At 43.3% G+C, this 18,936-nt stretch overlaps 3 protein-coding genes across 3 annotated transcripts; 2 read left to right on the forward strand and 1 right to left on the reverse strand.

Annotated features, from left to right (window-relative positions):
- Positions 1–458: 458 nt before the first annotated feature.
- LOC122111387 (histone H3-like) lies at positions 459–4,017 on the forward strand. Its single transcript, XM_042684195.1, has 2 exons — positions 459–799; positions 3,687–4,017. Exons 1-2 carry the CDS (start codon positions 467–469, stop codon positions 4,008–4,010), a joined length of 657 nt encoding a protein of 218 aa, XP_042540129.1. The 5' UTR covers positions 459–466; the 3' UTR covers positions 4,011–4,017.
- Positions 4,018–4,819: 802 nt separating this feature from the next.
- Positions 4,820–6,299, reverse strand: LOC122111388 (histone H3.1-like). The gene is made up of 2 exons (XM_042684196.1): positions 5,971–6,299; positions 4,820–5,162 (listed from the first exon to the last, which is right to left on the reverse strand). Exons 1-2 carry the CDS (start codon positions 6,297–6,299, stop codon positions 4,835–4,837), a joined length of 657 nt encoding a protein of 218 aa, XP_042540130.1. The 3' UTR covers positions 4,820–4,834.
- A 2,205-nt stretch (positions 6,300–8,504) lies between these two features.
- H1-1 (H1.1 linker histone, cluster member) lies at positions 8,505–9,173 on the forward strand. Its single transcript, XM_042684192.1, has one exon. The coding sequence runs from the start codon at positions 8,512–8,514 to the stop codon at positions 9,160–9,162; it is 651 nt and encodes a 216-aa protein (XP_042540126.1). The 5' UTR covers positions 8,505–8,511; the 3' UTR covers positions 9,163–9,173.
- Positions 9,174–18,936: the final 9,763 nt, after the last annotated feature.

Below are 18,936 nucleotides of genomic sequence, written 5' to 3' on the forward strand. Positions count from 1 at the left end.
TCTGCAAATTTTGTCGATACCTGCTATGTATGTAGAAGGTGAATAAAGGCTATGGTAAAGAGCAGGGCATTGGCTTCATTCACTAAACTGCAAGCTTTCTTTCCCCTAACCTTAAGAGGCTCAGACGCTTGCTCTGCAAATTGTTGTGCATAATAACAATTATACAATGATGGAGTCCATTGTAACATTTTTACACATACGTGAATCAACCACACCCTTCCTACTCTATAGCTCTGCCCTATTCCACTCCCCACTTCGCAAAACATTTAACTGGTTTCATTGTTCCTTTTTAAGGCAGTGAAAGCAGTTTGTAATCAGGGTTCTCTGGTACAGGAATGGACCAATCAGTTAAAAGCGCGCGCACTTTCGAATTGCGTGGGCCCAATCATTGGTAGTCTGATTGTATAAAAGAGGGGTTGCTCGCCACACAGTGCAAGTCTCCTGAGGACGTTCCTTACTCCCTGTCATGGCTCGTACTAAGCAGACCGCTCGCAAGTCCACTGGCGGCAAGGCGCCCCGCAAGCAGCTGGCCACCAAGGCCGCTCGCAAGAGCGCTCCCGCTACCGGCGGCGTGAAGAAGCCTCACCGCTACCGGCCCGGCACCGTGGCGCTGCGCGAGATCCGCCGCTACCAGAAGTCTACAGAGCTGCTGATCCGCAAACTGCCGTTCCAGCGGCTGGTGCGCGAGATCGCGCAGGACTTCAAGACCGACCTGCGCTTCCAGAGTTCCGCTGTGATGGCGCTGCAGGAGGCGAGTGAGGCCTACCTGGTGGGTCTCTTTGAGGACACCAATCTGTGCGCCATCCATGCCAAGCGGGTGACGATCATGCCGAAGGACATCCAGCTTGCGCGCCGCATCCGTGGAGAGAGGGCTTAAATGTAGATCTAAGCTTGTACCTGTTAACCCAAAGGCTCTTTTCAGAGCCACCCACATGTTTCAAAAAGCAGCTGTAGTCACCTGCTATGCAAGCCTTCCAGAACCTGAAGGGTGTCAGGTGGCAGTGTGGGCAAAGGTCCAAGGCTATTGACTCGGGCCTGCAAGTACAAGCTCTCGGCTTGGGTGGACAAAGTTTAGTTGAACTAGGTTGAGGAAGAATGTAATGCAGTGTCAAGTGTATACAGCTGGGGCTTTCGGTGGATTATACGCGTTGTGCCTTAAAACCTACCCTTGCACCTTGGGAGCCTTTCCTGTGGCCTTCAGGAATAGAGGTAGAGTGGTGCACAATAGATCCGATCACTGGACTGATGTGTTGGGAATTTGGATGCATTCCTTACCTGGGTCTTAAGTGACACTCTTCTGAACCAATTACTCCATACAAACCTGAGTACTAAGATGTGTTTATTAGGTGTATGTCCACCTGGATGATTACAACAAACGAGTATGGCTGGGTACATCTGTATTCAAATAGGAAGTTCACCGACTAAATACTTTCACAAATATTTCTCAGAATTTGGGGACTAAGTACTGTAAGGCAGTTAGATGGGAATAGTGTCTTAAAAGTAGTTTCTGCATTTTCAACTATTTAACTTGGGTATTATATGTAATAATATGCTGAAGAATGACAGACATACATCCTAGAGACCTCTTCACTTTAGAATTAGTGAATTTGTGATAGAAATCAACATGGAGTTGATTTCTACTTTCATCTTTGCTATGCACTATAACAATACCCATTTTACAGGTTTGTTATTGGGATAGCAGTCTATTTTTGACACTGCTGTATAGAAATTTTAATTTTTTGAGTTGTGTATTTCTTATACTCTAGGATTTAAAAAAAAAATCAAACCTCTACCTTCTGATTTTATTTGTATTACTTTGGTAGATTCTGCCTAGTTTAGAATAAAAAAACCGTCAACCTACATTGAAAAATCAAAGATAGAAATTTATCTCTCCTGGGCTGGGAAGTGGTAGAGCGCTTGCCTTGCATGCTTAAGGCCCCGGGTTCGATTCCTCAGTACCACATAAGCAAAAAGAAAAAAGCCAGAAATGGCACTGTGGCTCAAGTGTTAGAGCGCTAGCTTTGAGCTGAAGAGCTGAGGGACAGCGCCCAGGCCCAGAGTTCAGGCCCAAGACTGGACACCCCCCCCCACACACACACAAAAAGAAATTTATCCCTCCTTTCCCTCGAGCGCCCCCCCCCCCCCCATGTTAAGGGCTTTCATTTCTCTATGGACCCTAGCCTGTCTCACAAACATGAAATAAATGTGCGGTGCTTTCACCCTGTTAATCAATTTTATGACATTCAGAGACCCAGTAGGAGAGTCTAACCAGATATGGTCTTTCTTACCTCTTTATAATGGTATTGTCTGCATTAAATATTGGTTGTCACAAGGTCTTCAGTTAATTTTTCTTCTCCAAGCACCTTAGAGTGATCTACCAGACAGTAAAGTTTATAGCTAATGTTGTTTGAGTCTAGAAACTGTTTTGATTAGAGACACTGTATGAAAAGATCAAACTTCCCAAAGGAGAGAAACACATCAAAATCAGGGTACATTTTTTTCAGGCTTAAATATTTAGCAGTAGTGTCCAGCACAGAAGGAAACAGCAGTCATCACAGCCTACACTGAGAAAGGAGGATGACATGTCTGAATCCAGCTTGGGCTACACATTTTCTTAGGAACAACAAAAATATTGGCAGTAGATGTTCCAATGTACTCAGTAAAAGTGACTTAGTAAGGTTTTAGTAATTTTTAACCCAAAATTGAGAAATCTGCATGGAGATTTGAAAATTTGAACTGCACTCATGACATGGCTCTGGGTAACTTAATGTGATTGTCCATACACTTGAGAAAGAGAACAATGAAATATTTTGGGGCAATTGTTTTGAACATATACAAATAGAAAATAAAATGTGGCAACATCTTGCACTTTATTAAAAAAACTTTTAATATATATGCACTTTCTCATAGTGACATGGGGCTGGGAGTTAAAACTTGAAATCAAGAGCTCAGGTCAAAATTCCAATTCAAGGCAGATTTTAAAAGTAAAAGCTTAAAAACAATATTACATGTATGTAGCACTACTTTGTGACAGCCTGTTTTGTTTGCATTTGCTGATCCTAATTCTGGCCACCCAAATCCATGAAAGCTATTATTACTGCACAATTTTATAAAGGGAACTTTCTCTAAGGAGAAAGTAGAAGTGCCAAAACATGTTCAAGTGGCAAAACCAGACCTGTAGACTTAGTGTTGCAATTAGGCCTGAAAATTAAGTTGACACGAATAGACTAATAAGGCCTTGAGACAGGTATTTCATTGAGAAGTTACAAAACAAAGGTGCTTAATTACAAGGTTTACTTGAATAGAACCCTTTGACAAGAAGTTCCTTTGACAAGAAGTTACTGATTTTCTACTACAGGCAAGATACCTTTTAATTCTTGAAATAAACCATAGTGGTACATTTCTGAGTCTTTTCTGAGCAGTGTATTAAAGTTTAGGTTCTTACTAAAATGCTAAAACGTACGTACAGCAACTTGAGGTGCAAATAGCAGTGTTGGAGAAAAAAAACAGCAGGGGCTTAAAAAGCGAAAGCATTTCTCAGTTCGTAAGGATTGCTGGCTGAAGGGGGCGGAGCAAAGGCGCGGCAGCAGTACGCTCCCGCCTACAGTTCTCAATTAGGTCCGATTGCAGCTTATAATTACTCATGGTCCCAAAGTGAAATTCAGTGTTCTTACTGGTCGCTCTAGGCAGTTTTAGATATGTCTGGCCGAGGGAAAGGAGGTAAAGGCCTTGGTAAAGGCGGAGCAAAACGGCACCGCAAGGTGCTGCGCGATAATATCCAGGGCATCACCAAACCCGCTATCCGTCGCTTGGCTCGCCGCGGCGGAGTCAAGCGCATCTCCGGCCTGATCTACGAAGAGACCCGCGGCGTGCTGAAGGTGTTCCTGGAGAACGTGATCCGCGACGCGGTCACCTACACCGAGCACGCCAAGCGCAAGACCGTCACCGCCATGGATGTGGTCTACGCGCTCAAGCGCCAGGGCCGCACCCTCTACGGCTTCGGCGGTTAAAATCGCCGCACCCCATCACCTTTAAAAATCTTAATTCTAAAGGCCCTTTTTAGGGCCTCCCATTTGCTTACAAAAAGAGTTGCGCATCTCCTGGGAAGTGGGATTTGTGTCCTGTATGAAGTAGGTTCCCCAGGGCGTCATCGTAGCTCCTTTAGTGAGTTCTTTTGTCTGGCAGCTTTTCACGGCCTCATTATGAGGTGTGTGCTGGTGATAGCTCAGGAAACATTAAAAATGCTAAACTTGTAAAAATTTTTTTTCTGGTCATGGGGCCTGAACTCTGGGCCTGGGCGCTGTTCTTCAGCTCAAGGCTAGTACTCTACCACTTGAGCCTTAGTCCCACTTACGGCTTTTTCTGCTTATGTGGTGCTGAGGAATCAAACCCAGGGCGTCATGCAGGGCAAGCGCCCTACCACTGAGCCACCTTCTCAGACCAGTAGGTGTTTTTTTGTTTTTTGTTTCTGTCGGCCGTGGGGCTTGAACTCTGGGCCTCGGTGCTGTCCCTTTGCTCTTCAGCTCAATGTGAGCGCTCTACCGCTTGAGCTGCAGCGCCGCTTCCATTCCTTTAATCCCTAGGGGAAAACACCTTAGGGAAAAACAATTCAAAAAGGCAAGAACTTCCCACCTGAGTGAGACATTGAGACGTCAGCCAAACAGTTCACCTGGCATTTTGAGGGAAAACTGATACTTGGGCAACAGTACTTACGCATAAGAAAGCGATGTACCAGGCTTTCACCTGTAACTCCCGACACTATTACAGCTCTTTTTGAACAAGTGGGCGGCTCTGAAAAGAGCCTTTGGTTCACAAATGAAAGCGACAGCACGAACTAGCCGCCGAAGCCGTAGAGGGTGCGGCCCTGGCGCTTGAGCGCGTAGACCACATCCATGGCGGTGACGGTCTTGCGCTTGGCGTGCTCGGTGTAGGTGACGGCGTCGCGGATCACGTTCTCCAGGAACACCTTCAGCACCCCGCGAGTCTCCTCATAGATCAGGCCGGAGATGCGCTTGACTCCGCCGCGGCGAGCCAGGCGCCGGATGGCGGGCTTGGTGATGCCCTGGATGTTGTCGCGCAGCACCTTGCGGTGACGCTTGGCGCCACCCTTGCCCAGGCCTTTTCCTCCTTTTCCGCGTCCAGACATGACTGCAACCAGAGAAGTTAGGCGAAGGCGAGAGTTCGCCCTTATATATATCTGCTCCTTCCTTTCGCCCCGCCCCCTTGCAGACGCAGAGAATAGAAAGCGCGCCTGCGGCAATTCTGACGCAAGCGATCCCTCCCTTAACCCCTCCTCCAAGCCAAGAAAACGGCTGTAGGGAGGGGCCTTGGAAACTGGCTTTTAACTGTCCTGTAATTGATTTCAATTAGTACTTTCAGCAGCTGTTTTAGTAACCAAATTTGAAACTAAATGATTTTTAAAACTCGTGGTCACCATTCCATTCTTTTATATGAGGGTATCAGGACCTCGCTTTCTCCTTAAGACTTCTAGCTCTCGGGTCAGGAAACACCAACAGAACTTGGCTGTTTATTTTTGCAAAACAGGAATCGGCTTTCCACAGGCTGCCTTGGATTCGCAGACCAAGCCTTAGCCTATTGTCTGGCCCACGACTCAGGGTTGGGGATGGACCAGTAAGTAGTTAGGGGCGGAGCTGACAAGCGACCCGCCGACCACTTCCTACAGACACCGGAACCACTAACTTTCCCCCTCCCCACTATTACAAGGCCGGGCTCACGTTCATTATCATTGGGTACACTGATCTCACGTTATAGCTTGTCAGGGATGATTTTGTTAAGGCACATAGAGAAGCCAAGGAAAGCAGCTACTTCTACTTGAAAACGTAGGTGGCTCTGAAAAGAGCCTTTGGTGGGTGCTTATAGCAGTGCAACTACGCACGTTCCCCGCGAATGCGGCGTGCCAGTTGGATATCTTTGGGCATGATGGTAACCCGCTTGGCATGGATAGCGCAGAGATTTGTATCTTCAAAAAGACCCACTAAGTAAGCTTCACATGCCTCCTGCAGCGCCATCACAGCGGAACTTTGGAAGCGCAGGTCAGTCTTGAAGTCCTGCGCAATTTCACGAACTAGGCGCTGGAACGGCAGTTTGCGAATCAGCAGCTCAGTAGACTTCTGGTAGCGGCGGATCTCACGCAATGCCACGGTCCCGGGCCGGTAGCGGTGAGGTTTCTTCACGCCACCGGTGGCTGGCGCGCTTTTGCGAGCGGCCTTAGTGGCGAGCTGCTTGCGGGGCGCCTTGCCACCGGTGGACTTACGAGCGGTCTGCTTTGTACGAGCCATGATAGAACAAAGCCAAGATATAGTGGTAAGCAGCCAAGGTTGCTCATATTTATAGTATGCAAAGTGCAGTGATTGGACAAAAATTCTTCCATCTGTGACGTCACAGACTCTGATTGGTTTATTTTTAATCCTTCATTTTCTTCAGATTCACCCCTTACCCGTTTAAAATGTTTTGTTTTGTTTTTTCCTGCTTTTGTGCCTTCTGGTTGTTGTAGCCTGATACGTACTTTTTTTTATGTGTGAAAGCAAAGGAATTAACTTCCATAATTTTAAGATTTATTCCCGGGGGGAAGGGAGGCGGCACAAAACTAAATGTTGAGCACCTGTTCCCCTGAAATATTTTACACTTCCTTGTTGGTCTACACAATATGGAGTTTCTCGAGAGCTTTTTACAAATGCAGTGTCTTTTGTTAGGGAAATCTTGCTGAAATTTACAGAGCATAATCTCGTAGTAAGACACATGATTGCTCGAATACCACTTTCTGTTCAAGACTTTTTTAAAAATTAAATATCCATGCTCAACGTTATGCAGTATATCAACCTTTCTCAAGCTGTTATATTTTTTAAGGGCGAAGGTATAACTAGGCAGACGAAAGGAAGTGGCTGGAGCTAGCACCACTTACAGGCATATAAATGGGCCACCTTCAACCAGGTAAAAGTTGTTGCCCCTGTGAAGCAGGGAAAGAGCCCTACAGCAACCTCAGAAGTCCAGACAGCAAAGGGAATAATCTTGAGAAAGAGCACACGGGGTAGCTTTCTCATGCAGACATTAGCAGCAGGATTCCCGGTACTACCTTTTGATTGGTTCATTACACTTAACTCAGCAGCCATTAAAAAAGTAGATCCAGCATCCTTCATTTGCATGGAGCATCTCATTTTTATCTAAAGGCAGTTTAACATAATAGGAAACAGGAACCCCTATTTGAGTCAAATAATACAGCTGCATTTGGACCGAAGTTTTGCTTATTACATCGAGAATATCTCCCTCCGCCGTTTTTTTGTCTTTCATAAAGGATTTACTTAAAAATGTGCTTTGCGTTTATCCTTCAGACCAGGATTTGTGATTGTTTCCAATTGCTCTCTGCCAAATTCTTGGTACATGACACGTTTGGAAACCAATTCTAAATAAAAATAAATTGCTGAAAACACTGGTAGGGAAAATGGGCCTGAGCCTAGAACTTTATCGGCTTCATAGTTCAAATGCGCAAATCTCAGGTTGGTAGGCTCCTGCGGACTTATTTGAAAACCGCAACAAAACGCGGGAGAATAAGTTGTGGTTGGCTCTCCTGAGCACCGGGCATTTAGGACTGTGGGTGATAAGTCTGATAGCATTTTATTCTCCCATTAGTTTATTGATTCGCAATGTGAAATAGTGGTAGCGTGCTATTTGCTCGAAATGCTCTTTACAGCCATAAACAAGGTAGAACTTAAATGTTGCAATATTGCTCTTGTTAACTAAAGAAACCAAAGTTTGGGACAATGCCTGTCAGGAAAGCGATCTTGAGCCTCATCTTTTTGTGTAAAATAAGTAACTGTGTCCATATGCTATATGCTGATAGTGAACAGTTTGAAAACAGAGTCCATCTGGGCTAAATGTAAGGCGAAATGTTAAAAATCGTACTACTGAACTGTATTACGTTGCAGGAAATGTTTGCTTACTCTTTCCCAAATTGTACGAATGTTAATTTAGGTCAGTGAATTCCAGAGTTTTCTATGGTTCATTTTTCTGGCCAAAACATATTAAAAGTGCACCTTCAGCTTTATCAGGAAAATACAATAAGGATGAAGACCTACTGGCAATGCCTACAATCATATCTTCCTTTTCTGTGTTCCCCATTATTCAGGATAATCTCGCACGTTCCTTGATAAAACACCAGTGAACTTCTCCAAGGACTTTTCTAAATCCAAGTTAAACTGGGTATGAATCTGGGAAATGGCATCCTTTGCTGGTTGCAGTGCAACATTGATCTCCTAAGATTTTCACCTCAAAGAGTTGACTAGGAAAGCTTTGCGGGTGCATTTGCGCGGGAAAGCGAAGCCGAACCACAGTCCTAAACAATCCTCCAGGGGCCTTCCAGAGGCGCGTGGGTGTAGAGGCGGGCTTTAAAACGCCCACCAATCACAGCACACCCCCCTCTATAAATAGGCCTCGCCGGGGTCTCAGAGTCACAACTTTGTCCGATTTTGCTGGCTTGGGTGTTTTCCTGCAGCTATGTCTGAGACACCACCCGCCACGCAGGCTACTTCCACTGTACCTGAGAAGCCTCCGGCGGCCAAGAAGGCGAAGAAGCCTGCCAAGGCCGCCGCCGCCGCTAAGAAGCCTGCCGGCCCTTCAGTGTCGGAGCTGATTGTGCAGGCCGTTTCCTCCTCCAAGGAGCGCAACGGGGTGTCTCTGGCCGCGCTCAAGAAGGTGCTGGCGGCTGCGGGCTACGATGTGGAGAAGAACAACAGCCGCATCAAGCTGGGTCTGAAGAGCCTGGTGAGCAAAGGCACCCTGGTGCAGACCAAGGGCACCGGCGCCTCCGGCTCCTTCAAGCTCGCTAAGAGAACGGCTCCTGAGTCGAAAGCCAGCGGCACGAAAGTGGCGGCCAAACCCAAGGCCGCCGGCGCTGCTTCCAAGAAGCCCGGAAAGGCGGCGGGGGCCGCGGCTAAGAAGAGTGTCAAGACCCCCCAAAAGGCCAAGAAGCCCGCGCTGCCCAAGAAGCCTTCCAAAAGCCCCAAGAAGCCTAAGGTTGTGAAGCCGAAGAAAGTAGCCAAAAGCCCTGCTAAAGCCAAGGCGGTCAAGCCTAAGGTGGCCAAGGCAAAGGTGACGAAGCCAAAGACCCCCGCCAAGCCTAAGAAGGCAGCCCCCAAGAAAAAGTAAGCAGCTCTGGTTGGAAGTTTCTAGCAAACCAACGGCTCTTTTAAGAGCCACCTACAACTACGCAGAAAGAGCTTTAAACACTGCAGTTAGCCTTTGCACTTCTCAAGCAGTGGCTTGCTCGTACTGTTCTCCCATATTGGGAACACCCGGGAAATATTAGGGTCCGCTGGGGACACCCCACCTGTAAACCAGCCGCCCATCAAAGCTGAGGTCTGCCTGTGGTTTAGGCTTAAGCTTACACCTAATGTCAGAAGGCCATCATGGGTCCCCCACAGAACAGTAAGCGTGGAATTAAGGGGCGCTAGAAACTAGGGGGGAGCCAAGCCATACCAAGCTGTGCCCTCAGGTGTGGCTTGTTCATGTTTGTCCCTTACAGGGTGAATAGATGAGCCCCACTAGCTACAGTCCCGTGGGGCCCTAACAGCTGGAAGCTCCAGTTGCTCTTGCGGGGACTTGGCCCTGGACTTCCAGCTTCCAGGCTGTTGGCTTGATTGGAGCCATTGTCAAGTTCAGCTGTGGGGGTTCCAGAGCTGCAGTTCAAGATCACTGACCAGGTTCCTCTCAAAGAAACAAGCGCTCTCCCTGATTGGATATGAGTGGGTGATATTTCATGTGAAGGATTTTCCACCCTGGTGGAGCCACATCACTAAATCTAGTGACTTGTTAGTGGCACGTCCCTTTCAATGGTTGCAATTTTAATTCTGGGATTCAAATGCCAATTTTTTTCACATTTGACAGAATACCCTTCAAACTCCGTTTTAAATTTTCATTTTTACATATGTGTAAATCATACTTCCTAGAAAAAAATAATTTAATGACTGCCTTCCTCCCTCTGTTTGCATGTGTGTGTGTTGGTCATAAAATTTGAACTCCGTCTGAGTGCTGACCCGGAGTTTTTTTTGTTTTGTTTTGTTTTTGCTCAAGGCTAGCATTGTACTCCACCAGTTGAGTCACAGCCTCACTTGCAGCTTTTTTAGGGGCTTACTTGGAGATGAGTCTCAGACTTTCCTTGTTGGCTAGCTCCAAACTGCAATCCTCATATCTCAGCCTCCTGAGTAGCTAGGATTACAGGTGTAAACTACCAATGCCCAGCTGTTTTGAGTCCCCGTACTGGAACTACATGAACCCGTAGCCCCATGCTAGTTCATGGTTGGCATTATACCGCTGAGCCACATATATACGTCTAGCCTTTTTTTTCTGGTTAATTGGACATAGAAATCACAAGGACATTTTGTCTTGGGCTGGCTTCAAACTTCAATCCTCAGATGTTTACTGACAAGCTAGAATTATAGGTGTGCGCCACCAGTGCAGGCTGCTTTTCAGTCCACGTAAAGTTCATAATACAAGTACTTCATGTCCTTGCTCCCCTTTGCCAAACTTTGCCTGTTTTTTTATACATCCATAAACATTTATGGTTATTTTTTTTCCTGGTTAGGATTTTTTTTTTTAAGTTTAAGCTAGGAGCTAGGCACTGGTGGCGCACGCCTGTAATCCTAGCTACTCAAGAAGGCTGAGATCTGATTATTACTGTTTAAAGCCAGCCAGGGCAGGAAAGACTGAGACTCTTATCTCCAATTATTCACCAGATAACCAGAAGGAGAGCTGACTTAAAGTGGTAGAGTGTTAGCCTTGAGCAAAAGAGCTCCAGGACAGGCCCTGGGATCAAGCCACAAGTCCAACAATAAAGAAAGCTAGGTGCTGATAGCTCACACCTGTAAATCCCAACTATTTAGGGTGGTTAAAATCTGAGAATCATGGTTTAAAGCCAGTTAATTCTCTTATCTCCACTTAGCCAGCAAGAAGGCAAATGAGGAGGTGTGGGTCAAGTTGTAGAGTACTACTAGCTTTGTGCAAAAGGTATAAATGGGAGCTTACATAGACCCTGAGTTCAAGCCAGTACCAGTACACACACACACACACACACACACACACACACACACACACACACACACACAAACATAAGAATATACATATTTCTACATTTTGCTTTTCTATTTTAACAAAACTTTAGGAAATCATCTTGTATGGTAGCACATGCTTTTAAGGCCAGCCCCACCTACATAGTGACAAAAATGCCTCTCAGAAAAAGGGAGAAAAGAGAAGAGAGAAAGGGAGAGGACAGGGCTCCAAAGTTGAGGCTGTTTATTTTTTCTTAAACTTTAGGTATAAACATGCCCTAAAAATAACTCATACTTCCAGAAATGTGAGATGGCTTCAAATTATTCCAAATTATTACTTTAACTTCCATTATCATGGCCACTACTGCATCCTTTCAATTTATTGGGTAGTTCAAGTACTAGGGCTTAAACTCAGGGGCTTGTACTCTTGCTTGCCTTTTTTACTCAAGACTCATGATCTACAACTTGAGCCACACCTCTGCTTCCAGGTTTTTGCTGGATAACTAGTAATAAGAGACTCATGGACTTTTCTTCCCAGGCTGGCTTTGAACCATGATCCTCAGATCTCAGCCACCTGAGTAACTAGGATTATAGATGTAAGCCATAAGCACTCAATTGTTTTGGGTATGGTAATGAGCCTTGTATTTCAGTTTCCTTTGATCTTTTACCTCTATGCCCCACTGTTATTATTTGTTGAGTCCCATAGGTTTGCTTTAAAAAAATTTTAAATAAGAGAATATTTTATACTGCTTAAGGATCAGTTTGGCTTCTCCCAGATAGATAATCAGTTATTTTTAACACTATTAGTTGATCCACTTCCCCCACTGAATATACCATCTTCTTTTTTGGATTTTTTGTTTTGTTTTTACCAAACTCTTATTTAATAGGGTCTATTTTTGCAAATGTTTTCCAATGATTTCCCCATATAAGTCATATACTTTAAAATTTTTTTAATCCTAGTTAATTTATAAGAGTTTTTTTTTTTTTGGTCGATCGTGGCGTCCTAGTTAATTTATATTTATTTCTACTATGAACAGAGCCTTCCTGTTATTTCCCTTTTTTTCTTGGTCTTCTAATGAGATAAGAAATATGTTAATATTTTGTATTCAACTGACAAAAAAATTTGAAAATCTAGTCTTTGCTCTTTATGTTCCCTGGCCTGTTCCTTTATCAGAGCTAATTTTTTTTTCATCATTAAACTTCTTTTCCTTCATTTTTTGGCTATTCCATTCCTACACTGAATTTTATTACTTTTTGCAAGTGATTATGCAAGTTTCTCGTCTATGCTTCATAGTGGCCTACAGGCAGGTAGAAGTATCTATGGTACAAGTGTTGATCCTCTCTGTGTATCTGAGATCACAGGGAAGGAGGCACCAAGCCGACTGTGCAGACAATGACCAGAAAGGAACAGAAGGCAAATAAACTGATCAGCTTGTCTGTTTCCATAGAAACTTGTCTAAGTGGCCTCCTGGTGATTTAGGATATAGGACCCAGGTCTTCTATAGATTTTTTTTTTTTTTGAGAACCTTGGCTCAGTTACTATGCAGGTAACAACTTCTGCCACACATGCATCCCATTATATCATTCTCCCCTGTTCACATTTCTGAAGTTACATCTTCAGGTAATAATCACAAAATTATGAAGCTTTCAATGTATGCTTGCCAAGTTCCTTAACAGATCAGGCTTCTAACTCCTTGTATAGTAGATATGAAAACATTTCAATACAGTGAGTCATGCAAGATGTCAATGTAGGTAATAGTAACTAGTAATATCCAATTGACCTGTAAAATGTGACGTTTATAAGGATTACAATAAATATAATTTATCATTTTAAGCAGTGTTTATTCAGATTGTCACTTGTCACATACATGAAACAGTATATCTGAGGGCAAGTTTGTTCCTATTTGCTTAGATCTTCTACTTCATTGTGATAGTGGGATAAGTGCCTAATGATTATGCTCAAGGTTTAAAGCATGAGAGAATACAGATGACTTGTGTGGATGGAAATGGGAGAAAGGGTAGGCAGGCAATGGTCAGAAGGATAGAGAAGGCAAAAGGTTGGGTTGGTGAGAAGCACTATTTAAAATCTGACTTGTTCCTAGCTATGGGGATACACAGATTATAAAGACTGGTTCTAGGCCAGCCTGGGCAAAAAAGGAGACCCTCCATTTCAATCAATAAACTATACATGGTGGAGGTGGTAGATAGAAGGATTATGGTTTGAGATTAGCCATAGGCAAAAAAATTCTCTGAAAAATAACTAAGGCAAGAAAGAGCTAGAGGAATGGCTCAAGTGGTAGAGCATATGTCTAGCAAGCACAAACCCTGAGTTTATGGCACACTAGATAGCAAACCAACATTCAAACTGGAAAAAAATCAAAAACTACGCTGCCACAAATTGTCTCTTTCCAGTGTCAACACCATATTCTACCCACAGCTACTAGCCAGATCTCTGACAGCAGGCTTAAGTATGTTGTATTAAAGGCTTTACACTAGTTATTGAATCATTCATTCACTCAACAAATATTTGTAGTGAATCTAATCTGAGTTAAGTACTTTGCTAGCTAAAAAGGCAAATACTTTCATCTCTATAATCCTTAATTTCAGTATCAATATAACAGAAATGTTAATCCTTTCTTTACACATCATTCTGAGCCCCATCCTTTGTCTTTCTTGATTGACAGAGCTTTTGCTATTTTTTTAAACTTTGAAACTTTTTATCAGTCTATATAAGGGCCGTCTAATTGAGATTTCCATACATGCATGCAACATCCCCCATCAACTTCATTATCACTCTCCTTTATCCCCTTCTCCCTTTTATAATACAATTGACACAGATTTCATTTTGCTAGTTTCATAGATGTGCATAATTACTTCACTCATTTAATCCTCATTGGACCACCCCTATCCTTTCGAGACAAAGTCTGTCTATGTAGTTTAGGCTGTCCTCAAATTCATGATCCTCTGCCTCAGCCTCACCCTTGCCATCAACACTTGGCTTGGCCAAGCTTTATATCTATTTTTCTCAATCCTCTTCCATTTCCTGATGAGCACTGGCATGCCACAGAATTGAAGATGACTGTCCTGAGCACCCACTCCCTTCCGCCCTGCCCCTTCTGCAACACTGTTCTGCTTGTCTACAGGATTTTCCTCACTCTTTAATCTCTCATTACTCTTATACTACTCTGCTCACCTGATCTTATATGTACACAAGGCCCTTCCCTTTTCTATCCATGACCAGGATCTGAAATTCCAGAATTCTCCCTATACCACAGTGAGGGCTAGGAGAATAAAAGACATGAATAAAAGATACTTAGAAGTGGGTATCAGAGAAGACCTCTGTACATATTCATCAGGGGAGACTGGTTTCCAAGGGTGACTCAGGGATGCACCTTGCTCTACCTGTGGCTTTGCCATCTTTAGCACTTGGCTCCCAATGAGGTTTTCATGATAATTTCTAATCAAAATAGTCTATAGATATAGAGCATTGTGAGTATTAAATGATTATAAGCAGGTGTGAAGAATATAGATCCATCACATTTGCCACTACCAAACTCAATTTACACAGCCATAAAGAGTGACAAGTATGGTTTAGCAAGAATCTTTGAGTCTAAGAGAAAATGCAAAACTATGCCAAGTAACATCTGACATAGGAGCTTTGCATACTGTCCCCATGCTTGGCCCAGACCTGGCCCCCTCTCGTGCCTGGTCACAAGAGCCAGCATTTATCCCTGGACCTGATGGGTTGTAATATTCAGACCAGTAATGAACCATGGTAGCACTAAGCAAAGTACCAACCAGTAACATTCTGTTCAAGTCACATGATTCTAATTATGTGTCATGTTAAATAAGTATAATAACGGGTTATTTCTGGTTTTATTTTTTTAAGTCAACTTCTTAGAAAAATAGCTTACATACAATGAATGGTACAGAATTTAAATGTATAGTTGAGGTAAAGGTTAAAGTTTTTTTTTTTTCCTTTTTCCCACAAGGATATTTAGTTGAGAAATATTTGTTGAAAACATCTTTGGTGAGTTTTGATGAATGTATATGTACAACCATGTTATCACCAACCAAACCAAGATACAAAATATTTTAAAGATTTCAATTTTTGTTTTATTAATGTATCACTGAAGTCAATTCGGTAAGATCTAAATAATGGAAATACCTACATGTTCAAATGTTAGAATCCATATTCATGGATTGGTAAAATTCCAACTCCCTTCAAATTGATAAATACCTTTTTAACATAATTACAGTAAAGACTCTAGATGGATTTGTTTGTTTGTTTGTTTCAGTAGAAATTAGCTCCTTGATTTAAAATTTATATAGAAATGAAAGGATCAAAGAAAGACAAACCAAAAGTCTAAGTAAGGACTTACATTATTCATTTTTAAGACTTTTTAAAAAAAGAAATAGTAATCAAGACAGTATCTCAGAACATATTGATGTAAGAATAAACACAAAGGTCCATGGAATAGAGATTCAGTAAATAGACCTATATATCTATGGTGAGCTGGTTTTTGAAAAATATTGACAATATTATAGGGAAAGGTCTTTTCAACAAATGTTTTTTAAACATCTACCTGTGTTTGTGGAAAGCACAAAATTCAACTATTGCAACATTGGAAAAATTAACAAGAAAACATTCCTAATGGACTCAGAAAAAAGGATAACATCTGGAAATATAAGGATAAGAATATTGAAATGCTAAAGAGATTATTTAAAGAGATTTAAATAACATAGTAAGGGGCTGGGAAGGTGGCTCAGTGGTAGAGTGCTTGCCTTGCATGCATGAGGCCCTGGGTTCGATTCTTCAGCACCACATAAGCAAAAGGAAAAAAGCCAGAAGTGGCACTGTGGCTCAAGTGGTAGAGAGCTAGCCTTGAACTGAAGAGCTGAGGGACAGCGCCCAGGCCCAGAGTTATTATTAAAAATAATAAATAAATAAATAACATAGTAACATTAATATGTTAACTTTTAAAAAGTATTTTCCCACAGTGGGGAAAAACTGCAAATAAAACAAGAATGAGATATCACTTCTGTTAGGCTGGCATAAATTGAAATGTTAAAAATGCAATAGGCATTTTTAAGATGTGAGTAAACATAAAAACCTCAGTCATTGGTACAAGAATACTAACCAGAGCCAGGTGCTTGGTGGCTCACACCTGTAATCCTAGCTACTCAGGAGGCTGAGATATGAGGATCACAGTTTGAAGCCAGCCTGGGCAAGAAAAGCCATGAGACTCTTACTCCAATTAACCACCAGAAAACTGGAAGTGGCACTGTGGCTCAAGTGTTAGAGCACTAACCTTGAGCAAAAAAGCTCAGCACCCAGGCCCCAAGTTCAAGACCAACAGAAAAAAAATGAAAGAAGGAAAAAAGAAAAGAACAATCAGACTTTTGTAACTTGAAGTTTGGGATCTTTTACTGTGGGGGAGGGGGGGGTTGGGGGAAGATTGGAGCCCAGGATCCCTGGAGGAGGAGCATACATAATACATACCACAGAAGCAAACTCTGCAGTCTTAAGACAAATTCGACAATTCAACATGGCAACAAGGACAAGTCTCAAGAATATACAGGAGCTGGACACGGGTCACTCACATCTGCAATCCTAGCTACTCAGGAAGCTGAGATCTGAGGATCCAGGTTCAAAGCCAGCCCAGGCAGAAAAGTCCTAGCAAGACTCTTACCTCCAATTAACCACTCTTAAACCAGAAGTGGGGCTGTGGCTCAAGTGGTAGAGTGCTAGCCTTGAGCACAAAGAGGCTCAAGGACAGTGCCCAGACCCTGAGTTCAAGCCACACAACAGACAACAACCACCACCACAACAACAAATAGAGGGAGAGAGAGAGAGGGAGGGAGAGAGAGAAGGAAGGAAGGAAAAAGAAAGAAAGAAAGAAAGAGAAAAGAAAGAAAGAAAAAGAGAGGAAAAAAAGAAAGGAAGAAAGAGAGAGAGAAAGAGTATACAGGAATAAGAAACACCGTGGGATCACAGCGACCAAACCTGTCACTCTCCAAAAACCACATCGTGCAGTACACACTTAAATGTTCATTATGTTCATTAATGGAGAACATATGAATATTACAATTTATTCTTTGGACTTGAAGATTGCCAGTCGGTGGAAAAGATGCAAAATATCTACATAGCTCAGAATCAATACCAAGCCCCCTTTCTCAATATGGGAAGGACTGGGAAGGGCCAAAGAAATGATACAAAAGTATGTGTAAGACAGCAATTGGCAGATACTAATTTAAATGAGGGGATACTGCATCTAACGTGGGAAACTTTTTAATATCTTAAAACCAGGCAACAGAGAAAACACAATCAATCTTCAGAGACATGGATGCCTGCATGGGGGGGGGGGGGGGGGGGGAGATGAGAACTATTTATTTTTGTTTCATTTGTCACATTAAACATCATCTGAAGCAAATGCATCTGAAGTCACATGTTAATCTTCAAACATTGGTGGTGGGGCCTGCATACACATAGTCCCACTAGGTGGTTTTTTTTCTTTTTTTCAACCTATAGTCAGTCTCTCATAGGAAGGCCCAGTAAACTGTGGAGTGCAACTAGGAGGAGGCTGGTCGGGGCATAGCCTAGAGCCCTCCGTTCCTGGCCTCGATTATCTAGTCCTTTCCACCTATCTCCCCGCCATGACAATCTACGTACCTCTCGCGGACTCAGATTTGGGGTCCCCATCTCCAGCACCTGGAAATTTCTTCTGCCGGAGCTCTCTCTGTTAGAACTAGAAAAGTCACAACAGAGATCACCCAAAGCTGCCCTCAGGGTCTCGGATTTTCAAAGTGGCCTATTGGGCAAAAGAACGCTGGTCTGCGCAAAGGCTGGCCAATCAGAAGCGCCAGAAAACAAGCTGCTTGGTGGAGTGTGCTCAGCTCACGGGGAGCATTGATGCCCACAAACCCCAAAACAGTTCTGGCCGCCTGGCCTTTGGGCCCAGGGAGAGCATTTGCAGTGCCTAGACCATTGGGCCTGAGGCAGTCTCTTCTCCTGAAGTTCTTTGTTGCTACTGATCTGAAGCTGCAATCCTATAAATTCTCCTCTGCCTTGGAGCCCCGGCTCCTCCCTGAGCCTACCTAAATGGCCAGAATTTCAGGTTTGAAATACACTGAGACATCAAGGACAAATAGCTTTGAAATAAACTCATGAACATGTTGTCCTGAGTAGACTGGACATCAGTAAGTTATTTTAAAGCTCCTCCTATGCCCAGAATATGTTACAAGGGTCAAAAACTACTGATCTAGGATGAGCCCCACCCAGCAGCAAATATCCTATCTCTAAAGTCGAGTTTTCTAGAGTAATCAAAGGCCAGAGAAGATGCTGATGAATTGTTGATCCTACAGAGTAATGTTGGACCAATAATTCCTCGTTAACAGGTTCTGTATATCAGGTGCTTTTTCCATCATCTTTTTAGCAGGTTTTGTATATAAAAGTGCTTTTTCCTATAAATTTAACAGAAAGGTTACTTGGGTTATGTGCCTTGATGCCTGAACATCTGTCATTAACTGGATTGTTGCCCCCAAAATTTATACTTAATGGAAACAGAAACCAGAGAATTGGTGTCCTTTGTCCATCCCTAAGCACCTGATATGTGTAATCAGAAATTAAGCATAGATCTGGTTGTTCCCAAGAACCCTATTATCTTTTTTTTTTTTTTTTTGGTTGGTTGTAGGGCTTGAACTCTGGGCTTGGGTGCTGTCCCTGCGCTCTTCAGCTCAAGGCGAGCACTCTACCACTTGAGCCACAGCGCCACTTCCGGTTTTCTAGTGGTTTATTGGCGGTAAGAGTCTCACAGACTTTCCTGCCTCGGCTGGCTTTGAACCGAGATCCGCATTATCTTTAATGAAGCTGGAA

This window comes from Dipodomys spectabilis, unplaced genomic scaffold (assembly GCF_019054845.1).
Source record: "Dipodomys spectabilis isolate Male_0828 unplaced genomic scaffold, ASM1905484v1 ptg000085l, whole genome shotgun sequence".
NCBI classification, from domain to species: Eukaryota; Metazoa; Chordata; class Mammalia; order Rodentia; family Heteromyidae; genus Dipodomys; species Dipodomys spectabilis.

Bases quoted from the DNA above. Each gene is read 5' to 3' on its own strand.
- LOC122111387 (XM_042684195.1), top strand. From the start codon at position 467: ATGGCTCGTACTAAGCAGACCGCTCGCAAGTCCACTGGCGGCAAGGCG. The intron at 800-3,686 runs GCCATCCATGCC...TGGTCGCTCTAG, and splicing joins TTGAGGACACCAATCTGTGC to GCAGTTTTAGATATGTCTGG.
- LOC122111388 (XM_042684196.1), bottom strand. From the start codon at position 6,299: ATGGCTCGTACAAAGCAGACCGCTCGTAAGTCCACCGGTGGCAAGGCG. The intron at 5,163-5,970 runs CTGCGCTATCCA...CCTTCGCCTAAC, and splicing joins CTTTTTGAAGATACAAATCT to TTCTCTGGTTGCAGTCATGT.
- H1-1 (XM_042684192.1), top strand. From the start codon at position 8,512: ATGTCTGAGACACCACCCGCCACGCAGGCTACTTCCACTGTACCTGAG.